General features: G+C 46.7%; 1 protein-coding gene across 1 annotated transcript in view; it reads left to right on the forward strand.

The window, feature by feature from the left end:
* Positions 1 to 8,684: 8,684 nt before the first annotated feature.
* Positions 8,685 to 23,573, forward strand: part of DBH (dopamine beta-hydroxylase) — a 33,709-nt gene continuing 18,820 nt past the window's right edge. The window contains exons 1-5 of the mRNA XM_066579745.1: positions 8,685 to 9,020; positions 13,751 to 13,897; positions 14,226 to 14,483; positions 20,056 to 20,232; positions 21,427 to 21,529. Coding sequence (XP_066435842.1) covers positions 8,685 to 9,020; positions 13,751 to 13,897; positions 14,226 to 14,483; positions 20,056 to 20,232; positions 21,427 to 21,529 — 1,021 coding nt within the window. The remainder of the gene's footprint in view (positions 9,021 to 13,750; positions 13,898 to 14,225; positions 14,484 to 20,055; positions 20,233 to 21,426; positions 21,530 to 23,573) is intronic.

Genomic DNA, 23,573 nt, shown 5'->3' on the forward strand with positions numbered 1-23,573 from the left:
GCTGCGCCGGGGACGAGGAGCGAGCGACATCCTGCAGGAGCGCGACAGAACGCCGGGGGAGGTGAGTAATGATTTTTTTTTTTTTACACTTTTTTTTTGGTATTATCGGCGTATAAGACGACCCCCGACTGCAGAGCAGATTTTTCGGGGCTCAAAAGTCGTCTTATACGCCGGTATATACGGTAGTACCTCTGCACTGGCCTTGTCTTACAGAATTACTTACAAATGCTCTCTATTATGCTCAGGGCTCACTCCACTCACATCCACAATACACTCGCTACGGGATATCTCTCCTCCACTTCCATCTTCACCACAAGAAAGCTGAAGGTGCTTCCATGTGGCTCTGTGTTAGTTGACAGACAAGGTGGAAGACCTGTTACTCCAGAAGATAAAACTCCTTTCCGCTCTTCCCGCTCTCAATCACTCTTATTTATACCTTCTCTCATACCACATGTCATGACAAACTTGATAAATTCACAGGCAGGCAATGATTTTATTGAAGTTAACCTCTCAAGTGCCGCAGCTGTGCAACACACACTGGATATGACAAGACAAGTTCCGCATCTACATAGGACAAAACATGTATGACATTTATAGAGGGGACCAGGATGATGGGCTGGGTCACTACACATAAATAGATAGATAGATGATAAACACCATGTAAAATGAAATTATAAACCCTGGGGCAGAGCCGAGTCCCAGAGTCCCCACTCTGCCTGTCCGACTGCGTCGGCCAACAAGCGGGCCGTCCAGCCTGGACACCCCCTCCAAGCAGCCGGGTGAGAGAAGCAGACGGGCACCATGATGCCTAAGACGTTTCTGGACGCAGACAAAGCCCGCCTAAGACCCTATGGTGTGCTAAACCTCCGTGCTCCAGGGGATGCCAAAATGTTTAGCGCCCAAGGCCAATTTAGATGCATAGTTCCTGAGCTTTATAAACCATCTGGTAGAAGCACAAGAGTCTACAGAAGGACAATTAGCCTAAAAATGGAGCCCCAGTATTGTTGGAGGAAAGGGCAGTTCCACCAAATATGCAGCAATGATCCCCTGTTGTCACAATTTCTCCAACAATTAGCCGAACCATTAGGATACATTTGGGTTAGACGGACTGGTGGATAATACCATCGTAGTGTGGTTCTCAATAATGTTTCTACATGTGTAGCAATGAGTTAAAGGAAAGGCTTGCTTCTATTCTCAGTCGCTGAATCTTTGGCCCAGTTCCCTCTCCCACTCTCTTGATGGGTATGTTTTTTGGACTTAATCCTTTAATTCCTTTAGAGAATATTCAAAATCTATTTAAATTGTCCCAAAATGTGTATGTAAGAAATGCTGTATTTGCAAATATTTGTACTGGTCCCCTAGAGTCAAATGATATTGAGAATTTAGTTGCTGAAATGGGATAAGAGATTCTTCTGGCAATAAGAGTGTAAGAATACCTGACAATCTCCACCTTGAAATACTCAGATCCCGAATGGCATATTAAAGCAAGTCTTAAGTAATGTATTCTTTCGGGAGAGACATTTGGGGTTTTGTCAAGTCATGGAATTTTTCCCTTATTTGATTGTGCAGAGAGAGGTGGGATGGCAGAGACAAATGCCGCAAAGGAATTAGAAGTAAGGATTTAATTGGGCAGGAGAAGCTAGATGGATCCAGTATTTCTGGTTCTCAGATCTCCACCATGGAGCTAGTTGGGAAACAAGTGTAGCTATATAACAGTCTTGAATATTCGGGAGGCCTAGACCTCCCAGCCATCTGTCCTTTGTAAGTATGATGGTGGCCACCCGTGGTCTATGTTGCGTCCAAACAAATTGAGATAGGATTCTGTTCATGGCTATAAAAAAATTGTGGCAGTTAAATAGGGAGAGTACGAAATAGGTAAAGCTATTTTGGCAATAAAAGCATTTTAACCCTTTCCAATCCACTGTCTGACGTCTTCAGACAATCTGATTGAAGGCTGTACAGCTCTGATGTCGGAAGACGTCCGGCAGGGTATTCTTACTGTATATTACTGGCCGCTCTGTTGTGGGGGGCCTCTCCAGCATGTCCCATACCGCAGTAATGGCTCTAGCCAGCAGGTGGCGCCCTTGTATAATGACAGAAAGAGAAAACCCCCTAGGAAACCCTGAATCCAAAATTGGGTTAAAGGTGGCAATTTGTCCCATCCTTGATATGTAAAATTTTAGGAATCTTCTTGTAATATTGTCAGCATAGGATCGAAATTGCGTTGTTAAGGTTTGCTATGTAATGTGGTCACACAGACAGGGACTCCTCTGTGCGAGGCAAGAGATAGGAATCGCAAACAATGCTAGCATTCAGTTTCCAAAAATCCACACAGAATTGGATTGATCCATCTTTCTTCTTTACCAGAACTACCGGTATGGCCCTCAGGCTGAGACTTTCTCTGGTCACTCCTATTTTCAGCATTTGGGTCAACAAATTCTTCACCTCTTGATACATCTTGGTAGGAATCTGTTGATACTTTTCTCGAATTGGAGCTATATCTCCTGTCGGGATTTTATGTTGGATGGCATCCGTGCAACTGAGTTTGTCTGCTTGTCTTGTAAATGCAGCTTGATATCACCACAGCAGGTCTTCAATTTCCAGAATCGGATAGGATTGAATGGCTTTAGGTCAGCCCCCATCTGCTCCAAAATAACATGCCCATTTCATTGGGGTATTGGGGCTTCTTTATTTTCTACAGGCACTGCAGAGTCCACAAGTTAGAGGCAGCTCCTCCTGACTGAATACGTCTGAATAAGGTGAGTGATTTCCACTCCTGGTGACAATGTAGCACTTTGGGTGTTCATATTTACAAAAATTTGCCTATTTGTACTGCTGCCTGTGTTTGGGCTACCTGGGGATCCATTCCCTATTCAACTGGTTCTACTTCAACCCCCTCAAGTTATCTGCTCATTCCAGTTGGCAAGGTGATGATCATTTCTTGTCAGGGTAAGTATAGCTAGAGCCGTTCTTGTTGGGGCCTGACCATTTCCTACAATTCTATGTTCAGAGGTGCTTTTTTTTGTAGTCTACATACCCGTATCAATCTCTGAAGGGCCTTCTGAGTTGGTGGATGTGGCGTCATCTGCTTCCAGTATCCAGGTTCCCTTTTAGTAAACAATTTGATCTGATTCTCGAAACACATTCATCCCCAGGATCACTGGAGTATCTTTCTTGAAGGGCTCTCTCATGATGATGACCGTCTTCTTTCTGATCTCTTGACCACACAGTCGTATTTCTATCCAGGCAACACCCAAGACGGGCAAAGGTGGTTGGTTTCCTGTAGTCAACTTGATTACAGTTTCTCAATCAGGTCAAACTAGTGGCTAGAAATGCTGCTTGAAGGTTATCTCAGGCATAGTTGTAACCTGGAAACTGGTATCCACTAAGCAACTCCTTTACTTTCAAATTTCACCAGGATCATCAGCCAACCAGCAACTAGATTTTCAGGGTATTGGGCTACTAAATTTCTACCTCCGCTGCGGTATTTAACACAACATCAAGGGGGTCTAGTTTAATGGTTCTTTCTGGCGATGCCTGACTCTACTGTGACAGCCTCTCACCATTTAACCTTTCTCGCCACCACACCATTGTCATAGATATGCCCAATTGGCATGCCCACATGGGTTTTTTAGGGTAAATGAACTTTCAGCTCAAACATAGGGGAAATGCATTAGACAGACCCCGAGGCATCTCATATTGTAAAGTTCCAAGTCAACTCAGCCTGATTTTTGGTGCTACGTTGTACAAATGGATAGTATTCTGCAATCTGACGACCCAGTCGGCCATCATCATGTTATGCCCATCACATTTTGTAAGTTGGTTTAAAATGGCTCCTGCCGGCAATGCCCTTACAGGTGTTCCACCACTGGTCAAGATGGCTGCCCAATTGCCCACACTATTACTTTGACCTTCCATCTCTGATGTCGTATCCTGACATAGATTACACGAATTGGTAGTTTGACCATGATATTCAGTGGGCCCTGGCATCTGACCAGGTTTACTGGGTGTTAACGCCAGCCCAGAGTCCTAACAGAATATATTATGGTTAGATTTGAAGAATCCATTACATTACATGTTTTTTTTTCCTCTTCTATTTGTCAGTTTCCGTATTTAGGACGAACAGTTACTTGTGTTTAGAACATAGGAAGCAGCTTGGAGCGTACGACATACACAGAAGTCGATGGAGAGGCAGAACCCACAGTCCTTCTGTTTGATCACACAAGGCAACGCCAAGATATCTCGCACAGCTATTCTCTCGCCATACATGAATATTCGCAACCAAGATGGTTTCTCTGACTTATTGGGTCTTTACTACCGGTGACACCCAATAGGGGGCAGCATTGAGCCTTTTTCAATATGTTCGGAAATGGCCTTGTGAATGGCTTTGGGAATAAAATGTCCTTAGTTGCATAGGACACTGAACTGTGAAGGGTAAATAGAACAGAAGACGGTCAGTTTTTACAGTGGGGTTTGGAGAAGTTGGAGGGTTTGACTTTGAAATAGTTATCGAAGTATAGTGGAGAGAACTGTAAGAGAGTGTACTTAACATGGGAGATAAAATGGAATTCTTATATACTGAGTAATAAAACACTGGGGGGGAAATTGACTAGGGTAAGGACTTGGCAGTATTAGAGAATGGCTAAATTGACTTTAGCAATCAGTATCAGGCAGTAGCTGCTAAAGCCAGTGAACTCACGGAATGCAGTGGACTGGATGCAGATGGGAAAAATATCATTTTACCTATAGAAATCGCTGGTCAGACCACACAGGGCTTCATAGTTTGGGCCATGAAGCCTACAATTTGCAGAACAAGCCCAGAACAGCACCAAAGGTAGGCAGTGGCTTCATAAACACTCTGTATATACCCCCAACGTCTGAACAAAAGAAAGAGGCCTAACCCCTGTGGTGTGCACAGGGCAGCAGAGCACATTTTTCTGCATTTAGCCATGCAAATTTTTACGTTAAACCACACTCTTTTTGCCCCTTCAAAGTAATCCTGCCTATTAGTGAATCCCTCACAGTAAGAATAACCATTAGTTACCCCTCACAGAAATGGTGCCACTTAGTGACCCCCTACCTCTTTACAGTATTGATGCCCCTAGCTGAAATCTTCAGTATCTGGTGCCTCCATAGACCCCTCACTTTCCTGGGTAGTCAGGCGGTGTTGGCCGGTGGCCAGCTGCTGGGGTAAGTAGTAGAATTCAAATATGATAGCCGTTTTTTTCTGCCACGTAAGGTTTTCCAGTTATGGGGAATAATGTAATCCAATTGCCGTTGTATTGTATTTTTTGGAAATATGCCTATACAATTAATCCAGTCGGCTCGCCATTAGCCTTGCTTAATAAAAAGAATAACAAAAGTGATTGCACAACTATTTCACAATCACTGTTACACACCGCGTGCGGACTGAACATTATAGGGGTAGGTTTATGTAACATATAGGGTATGTTTTCACGTGGCGTAAACATGGCGGATCATCCACCACTAAGTTGTAATTAATGAACTGTGTTTTTACAGGTCATTGGTTAGACTGGGACTATTTTTCAAAATCTAATAACAATATGGCTGAGCCGCGGATGTCTGAACAACCCAGACAATTTCTGCTATGTCTGCGGACTGTTCACAACAAAGACACAGCGGAGGAAAATAACATCCTTAGTAAAGTGGGCCTTTCACAAGAATTTGGGAATAAAGCTTGGTGACCAAGATAAGAAGTGGCACCGCACAACAACTGTGTGTCATGTAACACTCATCTCACACAGTGGCTGAAAGGCAAGAGTACAACACCATTCGCCATTCCGATGGTACGGCGAGAACAGAGGCCATCATACTGACTGTTATTTCTGCATAACAACAAATACCAAAGGTTTTTCCAGTAAAGGCCCCCTGTCCACGGGTGTGATTTCGCCGGCGAATCACGCCGCCTGAAGCTTTCCATAGCGTTGCTATGGAAAGCGCCGGCCCCCTGTCCACGAGCGGAGAATCATAGCGATTCTCTGCTCATGGCTGGCAATTCGCAGCATGCTGCAAATTGCCCCGATTCTCCGCGGTCAGCCTGTCAGATATCTGTCAGATAGGCTGACCTGCGGAGAACAGTCTGCCCTAGATTACCTATTCATGATCCAATGGGAGGGTTACTATTGGCCTCTGGCTGGGCAGCATTCCTGGGACTACTGTGGGGGTCACTATTACTACACGGACCAATATAGGAGACACTATTACTACTGGGGGCCACTGTTGTGGTCACTATTACTACTCAGGCCAATATAGGAGACACTGTTACTACTAAAGCCACTGTAGGGATCACTATTACAACTGAGGACACTATAGGGGACACTGTTACTACTGGGGCCACTGTGGGGATACTATTATTACTCGGGACAATATAGGGGACACTGTTACTACTGGAGTCACTATGAGGGGTCACTATTACTACTGAGGCCACTGTGGGGTCACAATTACTACTGTGACTACTATAGGCATCAGCATTGGGGCTCATTCCCATGGACATAAGCACATTTCAGTCGTGCAAATGCGTTTTTCACCGGCTCTGGCGTGTTTTTCAGTGCACAAATACACTGCATATTTGCGCATGCAAAAAAGAACTTCGACAGGCTCATTTAAATGATGTGCAAATAAGCAGGTTTCCTGCGTACTCACTGCGGGTTTGTGCCCGCCCATTCACTTCAATGGCTTACTGCAGTGTGTGATACGCCCCAACAAGGCCGCGCAATTTTGTATTTTCCCAAATCTTTTTTCATTGAATTTCACAAGAAGTTAATTTACAAGAAATTACTTTTGTTCCAAATATAACTGCGCATTTTTCACGCGATTGTACATCATGCGAACAAATACGCTCATGGGAAAGAGCCCACTGAAATCAATGGGTTCTATTCACTTCGTATTCCGCACAAAAGACATCTCAGTCATTGAAGACCGCTAGGCCTCGTGTCCACGGGGAAAATCAGGCCCGCCGCGGATTCTTCATGCAGAATCCCACAGCGGGTCCCTCCTTTCCCGCGGACATTAGGATAAAAAGAAGATTAAACTAACCTGTCCGGACGCTGCGGATCTTCCCTCTGGCACGGCCGGATCTTCTTTCTTCCGCCCGCCGGCAGCATGCCGCGCGCATGCGCCGGGCACTCCATTTTTTTTAACTGCTGCTCTCCTGCGCCGGAGAGCAGAAATTCTGGTACAGGTCTCCCGCGGATCCAGATGACTTCCATAGGCTTCAATAGAAGCCTGCGGGAGCCGTCCCCACAAGAGACCCGCGCTAAAATAGGAGCATGCCGCGGGTGTTTTCCCGCACACGCAATCCGCGCCTCAAGGGAAAATGACATCCGCAGGTATTTACCTACCTGCTGGTGTCCAATGCATCCCTATGGGGCGCGGATCACGCGTGCTGGAAAAACGTTGCAGATTCTTAATTTTATTTTAGCAGTGGACATGAGGCGTCTTTCCCGCAGCGTGATCTGCGCCCCATAGGGATGCATTGGACACCCGCAGGTAGTTAAATACCTGCGGATGTCATTTTCCCTTGAGGCGCGGATTGCGTGTGCAGGAAAACACCCGCAGCATGCTCCATTTTAGTCCGGGTCTCCCGCGGGGACGGCTCCCGCAGGCTTCTGTTGAAGCCTATGGAAGCCGTCCAGATCCGCGGCACACCACAGCTGAATTCCTGCTCTCTGGCGCGGGAGAGCAGGAGTTCAAAAAAAATTGGAGTGCCCGGCGCATGGGCGCGGCACGCTGCCGCCGGGTCGAAGAAAGAAGATGTCCACGGGAAAGGAGGGACCCGCTGCGGGATTCTGCATGGAGAATCCGCGGCGGGCCTGATTTTCTCTGTGGACATGAGGCCTTACAACGGGAGGTACAATCCAGATATGATGGGCGACGTTTGCTGGTTCTCACAGAGGGAAAGTAATGTTTCTTACAGGAGGAAGTCAAGATCCAAGCGTCATTTTCCACCAAAAGCAGTCGTATAGTAATATTGCGGCGCGTCCAAACTGTTCTATAAAGGAAATGATTGAAATGATTCGATTTTGCCAATGGAATCAGCAGGTTTTAATTTTTTAGAAACGTATCAATTACTTTCTGTTATAGTAATTAAAAAAAATTTGTTGCACAGTGTGATCATCCCGTGTAAATGGGCCATTACAGAGGCGGGGCGTTCCCGAACCGCCACCTGAGGTAGCGTCACTTCATCATCACCTTACGTAATGCTAGTCAGGCTTTATTTGCACTTGTCACCTGCTAATATTGCATCTCACGGATGGCGAGTGCCGCCTTATGCCTTCTTTCGTGGATTGACTTACGGAGGGATTGTCCAAACTGGACGCCCCTTTAACACCTTGATGGAAAATATCCATTTAGTGGTAATTTTCATTAAAGGGGCAAGTTCTCATTAGAATCTGGCCATTGCTGATCCGCCAGGACCAGACATTGAATTTGGCAACAGTTGTCATTCAGAGACGTAGCAGGCATTCAAAGCTGCATGGACAACTCCAATTAGGGGCCATTAGTCTGTGGCAGCCAATGAAGACAACGTGACCCGAGGGCACTGAGCTCAATGAGATTTGCAAGGAAGTAAATGTGATTATAGACCTTTGCTGACCTAACCTGCCGAAGAGAGCCGAGGTATAAAAGTCACCAGCCGGGCGCCCGCCTCTCGTTCATACACTGAGATGGCAAGGAGAAGACCCTGCTCCTTCACCCACCTGAAGATCACAACGGTCGTCCCCATCTACTTCACCATGATAGGGTTGGTTTTGGCGTTGTCCCTTGTGACTCTACATGACACAACCCCGGTGGCCAGCTCCTTCCCCTATACAGTCCCCCTGGACCCTGAAGGCTCCCTCCAGCTCTTCTGGAATGTCAGTTATGCCGAAAAAGTGGTGAATTTCCAGATCCTCATCAAAAACCTCAAATTCGGGATGATTTTTGGCATGTCAGACCGAGGAGACTTCGAAGGGGCGGATTTGGCGGTCCTGTGGAGCGATGGATTGAGCTCTTATTTCGGAGTAAGCTACTTTTTACCTTTCTTGAATACATCTTGTAGGTCGTTATGACTTTTAAGGGTCCTGTTAACCCCAAGAGTGTAGGTTCTCAACAGTAGAGATATGGGAGATCAAGTGGAGATCATGGGGGGGGGGGGGGGGGGGATGCAGGTTTTTGGACATCCTGTCACTCATCTCACTGAAGAATATTCCAATCTGTGTTAGAAATGGCTGATAACAGGGAATAATTGACTGCAATAAACTACACAGCCAATTCAGACAAGTTAGCCATGGAGTACATATATACAATGATTTATTACTGTCTGTTGACCATGTGAGCTATTCACATGGTGTGGTGCCCTGTGGTGGTCCTAGGTGTTAGTGGTGGGGGAATGTGGCCCAGAGCCAAGGGGGATTACCGTGGCAGCGCGGTACACATACAGTGTTACGATGGTGGGGGTCACCATGCAGTGTTGCACCTTTTTCCTTTTACTAGAGTAGGAACCTACTTAAAGGGGATGTACCAAAATTAAATTTTATTATCTATCCACATGATAGGTGATAAAAGTCTGATGATTGGTGGCGGGGGTCTAATCGCTGAGATCCCCACCGATCCCGAAAACCGGGGTCCCATGTCCATCTCCACTCCTCACTGCACCCACCACAGTGAGGAGGTGAATGAATGGAGCAATGGTCAGACATGCACAACTGCCACTTCATTCAGTCACCTCTTCATTGCGAGGGGGTATAGTGAGGAGCAGAGGACGAAACGGGACCTCTGTTCTTAGTGGTAAGACCCCCACCGATCAGACTTTAGGTAATTTGGGTACAACCCCTTTAAAGACTGAGCCTATATAGTTTGATCAAAATCTGCACTAAGATTCATATCTATCTATATATATATCTACATACCTGCAATGTTGGGAAAAAGTATTTGCCCCCCTCCCCCTCGCCAATGACCCCTATTTTTATATATTTATCTCACCAAAGTGGCTTCTGATCCTTCAAGGGTTCTCAAAACTTCTGCAACTTTGCAACATACTTAAAATTTATGCAAGCATTCCTTTAGCGCAGAAAGTTTACTGCACATTACATTTGCGCAAAAATTCACGTTTTTTTTTCAACATTTCTAGGTTGCTCTTCTCAAAAATAGGTGACTTAGTTAAAGGGGCGGGGACTCCACAAGCCAACAAATGTACTATTATTTGCGCCGGATTTGATTTTCCAGCACGCAGACAGCCATGATAAATGTATTAACACGCGTGCGCCTCTAGGTGAATTTTGCGCCATGCACTTCAGCACACTCCAGATTAAGATGGGCATGTGTAATGCCATTCATTATAAACTCCTACTCCGTATTTTAGTTCTTCACCGTGTTCACCAACTCTGCCTGCTGTCAGTGAACGTAATCTGTCATGTTAACATCATTACAAGTTAGTGCTCTCTGGCTTCTGCCACACCTGCCACTTGTTTTAATCTTGTTTCACCCCTGAAACACACAGCGTGTGGAATGGCGTCTGATACACCGGAGTGAGCTGTGCAGCAGATGATCAAGGAGTATTTCCATTCACCAACAGCAAGCAGAAATCTTGAAAGGGGTGAAAAAACACCTTTATTATAAAGTGTCAGTACTTTTTTATTATACACTAAACAATATTTATTTACCTACAACCAGAAACCCTCTTTAGCCTAAATCCAGTAATAAATAAAGGGATGGTGGATGATCACATGACACAGGTTATAGAAAAACAGTAAGTGCACCTCCCAAAGTTGAAATGTTGCCGAATTGCTCTATTATAGACACACCGGTGAGTTTTTGCACTCAATCTGCTTGTTTCAGGTCCTACTTAACGATTTCATTGAGTTGAGCCGCATTCAGATGACTCTACTTCCCATCCATAAGCGGCCTTGTGTATTTCACGGACCCTCTGTACTCTCTCAGGCTATTTACATATGTTGGCAGAGACTAACCCTTTGCAATCCAATTTTGGATTCAGGGTTTTCCTAGGGGGGGCTTTCTCGTTCTGCCATTATACAATGGCGCCATCTGCTGGCTAGAGCCAGTACTGTGGTATAGGACATGCTGGAGAGGCCCCCAACAACAGAGCGACCAGTAATATACAGTAAGAATACCCTGTCGGACGTCTTCTGACATTGGAGCTGTATAGCCTTCAATCAGAATGTCTTAAGACGTCAGACAGTGGATTGGAAAGGGTTAAACGGCTCACGGATGGGTGTGCATGTGCTGCCCAATGCCTGTTGCACCCTAAATTGTCGGACACAACACATATACGGCTGTGTCAATCCAACTTTAGGCCTCATGTCCACGGGGAAATTCGGGCTCGCACGGATTCTCCATGCAGAATCCCGCAGCGGGTCCCTCCTTTCCCGCAGACATGAGGCCAGAAAATCAATTATACTTACCTCTCCGGACGCTGTGGGTCTCCCCTCCGTCACAGATCTTCTTCCTTCGGTGCTGCGGATGTGCTCATGCGCCGTGCACACTTTTTTTTTTAACTATTGCTTTCCCGCGGCACGGAAGCAGTGACAGCTGCGTCTGTGCTGTGGAATCGGACGGCTTCCATAGGTTTCAATGGAAGTTGCGGGAGCCGTCCATGCAGGAAAACCGCACAAAATGGAGCATGCTGCAGGCGCTTTCCTGCACGTGCGATTCGCACGCCAGGGAAAAATGACACCCGCAGGTATTTAACTACCTGCGGGTGTCCAATCATTCCCTATGGGCGCAGATCACACGTGCGGGAGACCCGCACAGATTTACTAATTCCATTTTGCCCGTGGACATGCATCCTTAGAGTCAATGTAGTGGCCAGAACACCATCCTGGTCCCCTCCATAATTGTCATACATGTTTGTCTCATGTAAATGCACTACGCAAAGCTTGTTCTGTCCTATCCAGTGTGTGTTGCACAGCTGCAGCGCTTGAGAGGTTAACAGTAATAAAATCATTGCCTGCATGTAAATGTATTAATTTGTCTTGTCATGTGGTACAAGTGAGGTTATAAATGGGAGAGATTGAGAGCAGGAAAGAACTCCATCTTCAGGACTTCCAATGGAGTGCTAACACAGAGCCACATGGAAGCACCTTCAGCTTCCATGTAGGTGAAGATGGAGGAAAAGGAGCGACATCCCATAGCGTGTGGATGTGAGGAGTGAGTCCCTAGAGAGAGAGAGCCCAAAGTTCTAAAACAGGTACCCGTTCACACTACAGGCATTTTCTGTTCGGCCGTCCATAGTTAGGATCACCGCACAGAGGTACTTTATTGTAACACCCATGAGCATGCCGTGTGGGGTGTATATTGGCTAAGCCTTCCTTAATAATTGTCGGTCAGAGAGTCTGCGGAGTGACCCCTACCCCCTTCCTCCAATGGAGTGCTCCCAGTGTGTGGGAACGGTGGCGTCACGAGTGATAAGTACTACTACTCCCCCATCCCATTTATTGTCACTCCCTGCCATAGGAGTGTCAAAGCTGGCTTGCAAATTTACAGTGATCTTGGCTGTGTGCCATCCTTTTGGGACCAGAACATGGTAAATGCCACCGTGACACGTCAGCACTTATCCCTCCCAGCTCTTCATGTTAGCCAGGTGCCCGGGGTCACCCCTTTGGGGTATTGCATCAGGTAAAGGGTTAGGCCTCATGCCCACGGCTGGGTCGGGTGCTCACAGCGCAGAGTATCACGGCATGGAAGCCATCTGCGCGATTTTCTGTGATGAATAGAACATGCTTCGATTCTTCCTCGCAAGCGGAAAATCGCAGTTGATTTCCGCTTGTGGTCAGGGGAGAATCTGTTAACATAGCATGTCTACGGACGGCTATTGCTGCGGGATTCGCGGAGGGTGTCTGACCGCAAATCCTGCAGCGATTATCCATCCGTGGGCATTCGGCCTAAGGAGGCAAAGTCAGTGTCAAATGACAAACTCATCTCTGCTACATTCGTATGTGTACTATAACCAATACATACACTATGTTGACAAAAGTATCGGGACACCCACCAATCCTCTGCTGTCAGGCGAAGGGGATAGGCAAGTCTGATGGGAAGGACTAGGGCCATTGGTTATAGTGAAGTTCACCCTCAATGCCAATGGTTGCAGAGATATTCCGTACAATGTGGCATTACCCACCCTGTGGCAATACCTTGGTATAGCTCTCTGGCAACATGACCGAGCACCATGTCATACAACAACATGCAGTGTGGAGGCTTGGTTCGAGCTGAATGTCTGCAAACTTCATTGGCCAGCCCAAAGTCCAGATCTCCATCTCATCGAGCATCCTTGGAAAGAGCTAGAATGCCGTATCCCTGCACACCCCAATACACCCATCATCCCCCGTATCATTCTCTGAAGGCAAATCCCTCCACACATCTTTGGCAATTTGGTGTAGAGCGGCCGAGGAGGGTTAGGGCTGCCTGTCCACGGGCGATAGTTCACTGCGTTATCCGCGGCGATAGTCCGGACACGGGTAACGCAGTGAACGCCCTGACAGCCCTGATGTCCACAAGGGAAGAACCATAGCGATTCTCCGCTCACGGGATTCAAATCACGGCATGCCGCGATTCTCCACGGTGAGTCTGTCAGATCGCGCCAGCGATATTCCGTCACGGCCGTGGACAGGGGGCCATACTGCAGTCATTGAGGCCAAAAGTGGCCCAACACCGTGCTGAAAGTGTGAGTAAAACTGAATTTCCTCTTCTATTTGTGTCCCAATACTTTTGTCAATATAGTATATTTAATTTTTAGGACGCCTGGAGTGACGAAAACGGACATCTACATATCGACTCCCACCAAGACTACCAGCTGCTGTCAGCACAACAGACACCTGAGGGCCTCTACCTTGTCTTCAGAAGGCCATTCACCACCTGTGATCCCAATGACTACCTCATAGAGGTACTACATCTCTATACAAAGGCATATATGGGAGACCATGTGACTGCTATGGGGCCCCTGGGGAGAGGGTGTCTAGTTCCGGTTGGTCCTTTCCCCTTTCCTATTGGGTAGCAAGTGTGCAGGTCTTTTCTCTACGAATTAACTGCATTGTTGGCAACCAAGGGGATAGAGATTTGGCCCAAGGGAGTGGAGGGGAAATCGATACTATGCCTGTCCTGGATGCAAAGCCCGGCTCCATAATGGGAATCAAATTCAGTGAAATGGGTACACCTTGTTGTAAAATTCCCTGGACGCCTACATTTTGCTGTTCCTTCATCTTCCTCTCCAGGACGGGACTGTGCACCTAGTCTACGCCCTGTTGGAGAAGCCATTCCAATCCTTGTCTGCTATCAATGTCTCTTTACTCCAGCGAGGACTCCAGAGGGTGCAACTTTTGAAGCCAGAGGTCCACACGCCCCAACTCCCGAAGGATGTGATCACAATGGATGTCCGAGCACCGAATGTTGTTATTCCAGATAAAGAGACAACTTACTGGTGTTATATCACCGAGCTGCCGAAGGACTTTCCCAAACACCACATAGTCATGGTAAGACAAAGCTTTGATATGGCCATAGGTTGAGGTGGCCACCAAATGATACATCTTGCCTGTTACAATCTCTGAGTCCCACCTCATACCCAGTTTATAACTAAATGCGTTGGTTGGGTAACGTTTCTAACCGTAAAAACCATATCTCCAGGTTGAGTCACAGATGTTGCAGTGATGACTTAGACATCCACCAGTTGACCGTCGGAGCGCAGAATGTGTTTCTAATGTCCGAACAGGCAAACATCCGGTTTGTGTGACAGATTCTTAAGAAGTTTGTAGAACCCCACATAGTTTAACCCCTTGAGTGGCACGCCTGGAAATTTTCCGGGACGAGCTCCACTGCTCATAGCAACATAGCCCGGAAGATTTCCGGGCTATGAATCACTATGGGAGCTGCAGAGCACAATGCCACAAGCTGTGACAGTGTGCTCTGCCTGCACAGCCCCACAGAGAACAAAGCAAGGGCTTTGAAAAACCAGCAGAAGATATTGCCAATATGCCGGCAATCTCCTGCTTCTAAGTCTCCTGCTTTGTTTACAGGTTGCCATAGAGACCATCGGCTTGTCAGAAGCAAGCCGATGGTCTCTGTGGCAGGGAGAGCTTGGTGCTTGGCTGTGAGAGGACAGCTAGGTACAAGCTCTTACAGCAGAGATCAGAGAAAACCTCCGATCTCTGCTGTGTTAACCCTTTACATGCTGCAGTCTATGTGACTGCAGCATGTAAAGGGCTGTCACCATCGAACCCCCGGAATGTGATCAGGGGTCCTGATGGGTCCGTGTGGAAGTCCCATAAAGGGACAAAAAAAAAATAGTTAAAAAATTCTAAAAACACTTGTCTCCCTTTACTTTGTAAAAAATCAAAAATACAATCACACATGTGGTATCCATGCGTCGTAATAACCCAGAGAAGGAAGTTAATACATTATTTAACCCCTTAATGACATGGCCCCTTTTTTTCTTTTTTCCCCATTTCTTTTTTTCCTCCCCCCTGTTTAAAAAATCACAACTTGTCCCGCAAAAAACAAGCCCTCATATGGCCATGTCAATGGAAAAATAAAAAAGTTATGGCTCTTGAGACGCAACTGCAAAATTAGTTGAAAGTCAATGATTAGACCATTTTAAAAAACCTGCCCTGGTGGGCACGACAGGGTGGTAGGAAACCCGCCACTCAAGGGGTTAATTGGTTGCCCACCTTGGAACACTGCCATACATTAATGCAGCAGCCAAGGTCATAACTAGAGTCCTATAGGTCCCAGGACAAATTTAGGACCTGCCCCCCTCCTCCTAGCTTGTCACATGGATACATAGATCCTAGTGGCATTGACTCATAAAAAATATATATATATACTAACTACATGTGTGTGGTCTGTATATGCAGATAGCTCAAGTAGCATATAGTGGCATATCGCTCCACATTTGTTGTAACTGAGCCTCTAGATCGTGCAAACTTGTGGGCTGTGGAAGTTGGCATCCCAGATGGTACCATACATGTTTTATTGGCGACTGGACTGGCCACAGAAGCGTGGCAATGTTGTGGGGGGTCCTGTGACCCCCTTGTGTGTGCGGCCAAGCATTATCCTGCTGGAAGCCGCCATGAGAGGAACACATGTGGCTGCAGGATGTCCTGAACATATCGCTGAGCTGTCATTGTCCCTCGTACCACTACTAGGGGGGGCCGACTGTTGTATGTGATGGCCCCCCCCGTATGTGGGCCCGGGATGTAGGAGAATGCCTAAACCTCCTACAATAAGTAGTGAAAGACACGGAGCCAGACATTGCTGATGCTGTAGGACTTTAATAACAAGTAATAGACAGGATCAAACACTTGGCTGCATTCAAGCCGTAAATTGTGTTAGCCCTCCCATGAGCCGGGTATATGGCAGAGCGGTCTTGTTAATGAAATTCCCTTTTACCACATAGTTGCAAGATAATACACAGTCCAATCACAGTTTTTATAGAGAGTCTTTACTACTCGCGACTGCCGGTCCGTATATCCATCTGAGATCCAGGTTGTCTTGGGTAGCCCGTAAACAAGTGTTGGCAAATGGCCCACCAAATCTAAGGAGATGCACTTGAGGTGGGTAAGACCTGCCGAGGTGGGTAAGACCTGCCGAGGTGGCTGGTCTCTGTGCAGAGATGACCTGGCACCGGCCTATTTCCAGCCCGAAGGGCACTGTTACACAGCGGCTTACAATCTTGCAGACGCCTGTAGAGCAATCAAGCTCTTCCTGGTCCGCTACAATAGAGAAGCTTCTCCGCAGACCTCCTCACTTCTCTCTGGTGCCCAATACTTGTGTCTCCCCTGCTCTTAAAGTCACAGGAGCAAACATAACGGCCATAACATACGGAAACAATAAGCATAGTCCTAATAGGCTCTCCCTTACATATATACCGGTAGTGTACATAATGTCCCAGACATAATAGTCCACAAGACTGTTATAATGCCTCCCTTGTTGTCTCACACAGTAATAGTACCCCCTTTTGCTCGCTACAAAGTAACAGTGCCCCAAGCAGCAATAGTGCACCCATTGTGCCCCTTTACAGTAATAGGGCCCAATTGTGTCCCCATTCAGTAACAGTGTCCCAATAGTGATTCCATGTAGCAAAAGTGCCCCCATTGAGTCCCCACTCAGTAATAGTTCTCGCTTTGTGCCCCATTCAGTTATAGTGCCCCATTGTAATCTCATTCAGTAACAGTGCCCCCTTTATGCCCTGTTCAGTTATAGGACTCCCTTTGTAAACTCATGCAATAATACTGCCCGCATTCACTTATAGTGCCTACATTCTACCCCATTCGGTTAGTGTCCCATTAGTGCCCCCATTCAGTTATAGTGCCCCCATTGTAACCTCATTCAGTAACAGTGCCCCCTTTATGCCCTGTTCAGTTATAGGACTCCCTTTGTAAACTCATGCAATAATACTGCCTGCATTCAGTTATAGTGCCTACATTCTACCCCATTCGGTTAGTGTCCCATTAGTGCCCCCATTCATTTATAGTGCCCCCCATTGTACCGCATTCAGTTATAGTGCCCCAATTCTGTAACAGTGCTTTCATTTTGCCTTATTCAATGTAAGTGTCCCCATTGTAGCAACCCCTTTAAGCTCACGTTCAGTTATAGTACCCACTTTTTGTCCCATTCAGTTATAGTGCCTTATTGTGACCCACTGCATTGACAATACCCCATTTATGTCCCTGTTCAGTTATTGTACCCTCATTCAGTAATAGTGCTTTCATTTTGCTCCCATTCAGATATAGTACCCAGTTTGTGCCGCCATTCAATTATAATGCCCCAGTTATGATCCCATTCAGTAACAGTAGTATCCCCATGTCATGCTCTCATTGAGTTATAGTACGCCCTTCATACCTGTATTCAGTAATAGTACCCTCATTCAGTTATTGCACCCCTTTGTGCCCCATTCAATTGTAGTACCGCCCTTGTACCCCTATTCATTTATAGCACCCAATTTGTGCCTCCAGCTTTAGTGCCCCCTTTCAGTCCCCATTCACTTATAGTGCTCTCTTTGTGCCAATGAAAGTAAAAGCACAAACTCGCCCAACCCCATTCTGATATCGAGCAGCCCGGTCCTCTAGCTGCTGCCTGAACCAGGCTGTAAGTACTTCTGGTCCGATCCGACAGACATGGCAGCGCCAGGAGCTAGAGAACTCTTTCCTTATTTCAACTGTATCTGCATCTTGTGTAGAGGACGTAGATGCAGCTGATGTCCCGGGACATGGGTGGCCCTACTTTCCCTCCGGGGCCCGGTCGGCCCCTGGCAGTAACCAGATAGAAAATAATATGAAATCTCAATACCGATCAGAAAAGTGATCATGGCGTAAATGAGTGTCCAGATTACCGTGTCAGATGGGAGGAAGCGCGAGTCTGAAATCTCAATTTCAATCTGCTGCCAGGAAAGTCGCCGCTCCGGGTAACAATGCAGGAGCTCAATTTGCAATGATTTCACCCAGAGAGCGGAGATTTGCTCCAATTCCCATTAACAGCCCTACTTAGATAACATAGTGCCAACCGGGGAGGGATAATCCCCCTGCTGACTTTTATCAGAGGGGTTTGCATTTTTCTGCATCTTGGAAACGAAGATTAATTTCCGTCAGCGCCTATAATCATCGCAGCTCGCTGCTCCTCTATTAAACCACCTCCTCCAAACCGATAGAAAAGGAGGCTTTGCCACAGGAAAAATGTGACAGACGCCGGCGAGCGAGCCCAGCTCCTTCAGCTGACACCGAATCGTAATTACTCGGGTAATTATACACGCAGAATGGAAGATGTCATACTTATGATTTGTGTCAGCCATGTTCGCCACACCAGCAGAACTGCCTGAAGAAACGATGAAAAGATTCGGGAAGGAAGATTCCCCACATAATGACTAGACGCATCCGCAGGCGCTTCCAGATTGGACAACTGCCCCCTACAGGGTGATGGACACTTCGGTGGATTCTGCACAATGCAGAGAGGAAAGCACGGAATACCAGCAGATCCCCCTCATCGGGGAGAGACCATCTACAGCCTGCATGTCCCTTCAGTGACATTCAGGAGACGCCCCAAACTAAGTGTAAACTACAAGCCGAGGGGGCGGCCTGTGCATACAGCGTATACAGCTCTCCATACGAAAGGTTGAGCGACTTTATAAATACTTTACAGTAGTTCCCCTGTACTGGTCCTGAGTTACATCCTGTATTATACTCCAGAGCTGCGCTCACTGTTCTGCTGGTGGAGTCGCTGTGTACATACATTACTTATCCTGTATTATACTCCAGAGCTGCACTCGCTATTCTGCTGCTGAAGTCGCTGTGTACATACATTACTTATCCTGTATTATACTCCAGAGCTGCACTTACTATTCTGCTGCTGAAGTCGCTGTGTACATACATTACTTATCCTGTATTATACTCCAGAGCTGCACTCGCTATTCTGCTGGTAGAGTCACTATGTACATACATTACTTATCCTGTACTGATCCTGAGTTACATCCAGTATTATTATACCCCAGAGCTGCACTCACTATTCTGCTGGTGGAGTCACTGTGTACATACATTACTTATCATGTACTGCTCCTGAGTTACATCCTGTATTATACTCCAGAGCTGCACTCACTATTCTGCTGGTGGAGTCACTGTGTACATACATTACTTATCATGTACTGCTCCTGTGTTACATCCAGTATTATACTCCAGAGCTGCACTCACTATTCTGCTGGTGGAGTCACTGTGTACATACATTACTTATCCTGTACTGCTCCTGTGTTACGTCCAGTATTATACTCCAGAGCTGCACCCACTATTCTGCTGATGGAGTCACTGTGTACATACATTACTTATCCTGTACTGCTCCTGTGTTACATCCTGTCTTATACTCCAGAGCTGCACTCACTATTCTGCTGGTGCACTATACCCTCCCCAAATAATAGCACCATACAGCACAGTTGCCATAAATACCCCTCCCGTGTCAGACAGTGTCCTGAGAGTCGGTATAGACTGTTGGATATAGGCAGGACTCTATTTGCGGGCGTCCGCCCCTTGAGTCCTCCACCTAACAGACTCTTCTCTCCGTCTCCAGTATGAGCCGGTCATCACCCAGGGACACGGGGCGATAGTCCATCACATTGAAGTCTTCCAGTGCTCGGAGGAGTACGATGTCATCCCTCACTATAGTGGACCTTGTGACTCCAAGATGAGGCCACAGAGGCTGGACTACTGCAGGCACGTGCTGGCCGCCTGGGCCATGGGAGCGAAGGTTGGTATGAAGGCTACAGGCCAGGAACTTCATGTGTAAAATGTGGCACAACGACCCACTTTAACCCCTTAGTGATCACCTTATTTTGTGCCTCAAGGGCCAAGTGATTTTCATTGTCGTACTGCAAGGGCCAGAACTCATTGGCCGCCGTCCGAGGGCTTGTTCTCTGCCGGACGGCTTGTATATGTTACTGGCCGCCCTCCGGGGTTCATAGAACGTGTTGTACAACTTTTATTACAGTTTTTGGGGGAAGATGGAAAAAACTTCCAAAAATTCCGCCATTATTTTTAGGTTTTGTTCTTAGTTCCGCCCCGCCCTCCCATTGCAAACAATGGTGAGGGGCGGAGAGGGGGCGGGAGCTCAGTGCACTGCTCCCTGCCTGGCCCGCCTCCCTCTCCTGCAGAGAGGAATAGCGTGAAAACCCGCCCGATATATGCACGTCTGAATAAGCTCTAAAACAGGCTTTTTATGGGAAAAAATTTATATATATTTCTTTTAACTGATTTTTTCCTTTCAGTTAATCTTTATTGAACTTTTTTTTTTTGCAGTATTTTTTAGTCCCTGAAGGGGACCTGAACATGGGATCGTTGGATCACTAGTATAGTACACTGCATTACTTGTAGTGCATTCTACTACGCCTATGACATCAGCCTATTAGACTCTGCGAGAGGCGGGGCCAAACAGGCTGAGTTACATGCAAACATGGAGGCTTTGTCAGGCTTCCAGCTGCCATGGGAACCCATGGTGATCACATTGCATGGGGACGATGGGTGACGGAGGGAACCTGCTTTCCCTGTCAGCGGCCTACATGCTGCAGTTGCTATTGATTGTGGCATGTAAGGGGTTAAACATCCAGGATCTGAGGTTTCTCCGCACCTGGCAGTTAGAGGCTGTCAGTAGTCAGCCAAGCCACCGCCTTCAAAATAAGTATGTGCAGGTTTAAAGCCCATTCTAGAGGTATCAGGTGTCATGAAGGGGTTAATTGCGCTCAAAGTTTTTCTTCTCTAGTCACCACTAAAGCTGCATTTAGAATTTTGTCCCCTGTTACAAAGCAGCGGTGCATTGTGGGAGCTCAGGCAGTAACTCCATCATATTCATGGGGCAGAACAACAGTAACCAAAGTGTTGCGGCCCCCCGCAGTGCAGTAAGTGGGTGTGGGGGGCTCCGCTGTCATGGCGGCTGTCTGTCTTCCAGGCTTTCTACTATCCTGAGGACGTTGGTTTGGCGTTCGGAGGGTCCAGATCCTCCCGATTCCTTCGACTAGAAGTTCATTACCACAATCCCCTGGAGCTGAGAGGTAAGTGTGTATGCAGGAAAGCCCCCCAGCTGCAGAGCATCGCATCACTTACCACCCCCTGACAGTCACACCACCTGCAGAGCATTGCATCCCTGACCACAGTGCCAGTCACATCACCTGCAGATCATTACATCTCTAACCGCCCTCCTGGTCATACACAACCCCTGCATATCATTGCATCCCTTAGCATCCTGCCAGTGTTATCCCCTGCAGATCATTACATCTCTAACCGCCCTCCTGGTCATACACACCTCCTGCAGATCATCGCATCCCCTACAACCCTGCCAATCACATTACTGCAGATAAAGTCTTCATGCCAATCTCATATCTAACCTCCAGATTATCTGATTTGAAGACTGCCTATGAGTCTCTTATATAAGCTGCAGATCATCTCATCTGAAGTTAGTCTGCCACTCGGATAAATAATTTAGCCACCCTCCCAGTCTCGCTTGTATAGCCTGCAGATCATCTCATCTCCAGCCATTATTCCAGTTTCACATATATTCTGCAGATGGTCCCATCTCCAGCCATCGTTCCAGTCTCACATATATTCTGCAGATCATCTCATCTCCAGCCATCCTTCCAGTCTCACATATATTCTGCAGATCATCTTATCTCCAGACATCCTTCTAGTCTCACATATAGCCTGCAGATCATCTCATCTCCAGCCTTCTAATCTGACATATAACCTGCAGATTATCTCATTTTTGTCACAATTCCATTCTCACATATAGCCTGCAGATTATCTCATCTTTAACCTTCCAGTCTCACATATATCCTGCAGTAGATCATCATTTCTACCCTTTTATTCTGATATATAACCTGCAGATCATCTCATCTCTGTCTTCCAATCTCACATATAGCAGCAGATTATCTCATCTCTAGCCACCCTTCCAGACTCCCATTTGCTCTGCACTTTCTCTCGTCTCTAACCTTCTGGTCTCAGATATAGCCTGCAGATCATCTCCTCTCTAATCTTCCAGTCCCACATGTAGCCTGCAGATCATCTCCTCTCTAATCTTCCAGTCCCACATGTAGCCTGCAGATCATCTCATCTCTAGTCTCACATGTAGCCTGCAGATCATCTCATCTCTAGTCTCACATATAGCCTGAAGATCATCTCATCTTTAACCTTCTAGTCTCACATATAGCCTGCAGATCATCTCATCTCTACCTTTCTAGTCTCACATATAGCCTGCAGATCATCTCATCTCTAATCTTTTGGTCTCACATATAGCCTGCAGATCATCTCATCTCTAGCCTTCTAATCTGACATATAACCTACAGATTATCTCATTTTTGTCACAATTCCATTCTCACATGTAGCCTGCAGATCATCTCATCTCTAGTCTCACATATAGCCTGCAGATCATCTCATCTCTAACCTTCCATTCTCACATATAGCCTGCAGATCATCTCATCTTTAACCTTTCAGTCTCACATATATCCTGCAGCAGATCATCATTTCTACCCTTTTATTCTGATATATAACCTGCAGATCATCTCATCTCTGTCTTCCAATCTCACATATAGCAGCAGATTATCTCATCTCTAGCCACCCTTCCAGACTCCCATTTGCTCTGCACTTTCTCTCGTCTCTAACCTTCTGGTCTCAGATATAGCCTGCAGATCATCTCATCTCTAATCTTCTAGTCCCACATGTAGCCTGCAGATCATCTCATCTCTAGTCTCACATGTAGCCTGCAGAGCATCTCATCTCTAGTCTCACATGTAGCCTGCAGATCATCTCATCTCTAGTCTCACATGTAGCCTGCAGATCATCTCATCTCTAGTCTCACATGTAGCCTGCAGGTCATCTCATCTCTAGTCTCACATGTAGCCTGCAGGTCATCTCATCTCTAATCTTCTAGTCCCACATGTAGCCTGCAGATCATCTCATCTCTAGTCTCACATGTAGCCTGCAGGTCATCTCATCTCTAGTCTCACATGTAGCCTGCAGATCATCTCATCTCTAGTCTCACATGTAGCCTGCAGATCATCTCATCTCTAGTCTCACATGTAGCCTGCAGGTCATCTCATCTCT

The sequence above is a fragment of the Eleutherodactylus coqui genome, chromosome 10 (assembly GCF_035609145.1).
Source record: "Eleutherodactylus coqui strain aEleCoq1 chromosome 10, aEleCoq1.hap1, whole genome shotgun sequence".
Classification (NCBI taxonomy): domain Eukaryota; kingdom Metazoa; phylum Chordata; class Amphibia; order Anura; family Eleutherodactylidae; genus Eleutherodactylus; species Eleutherodactylus coqui.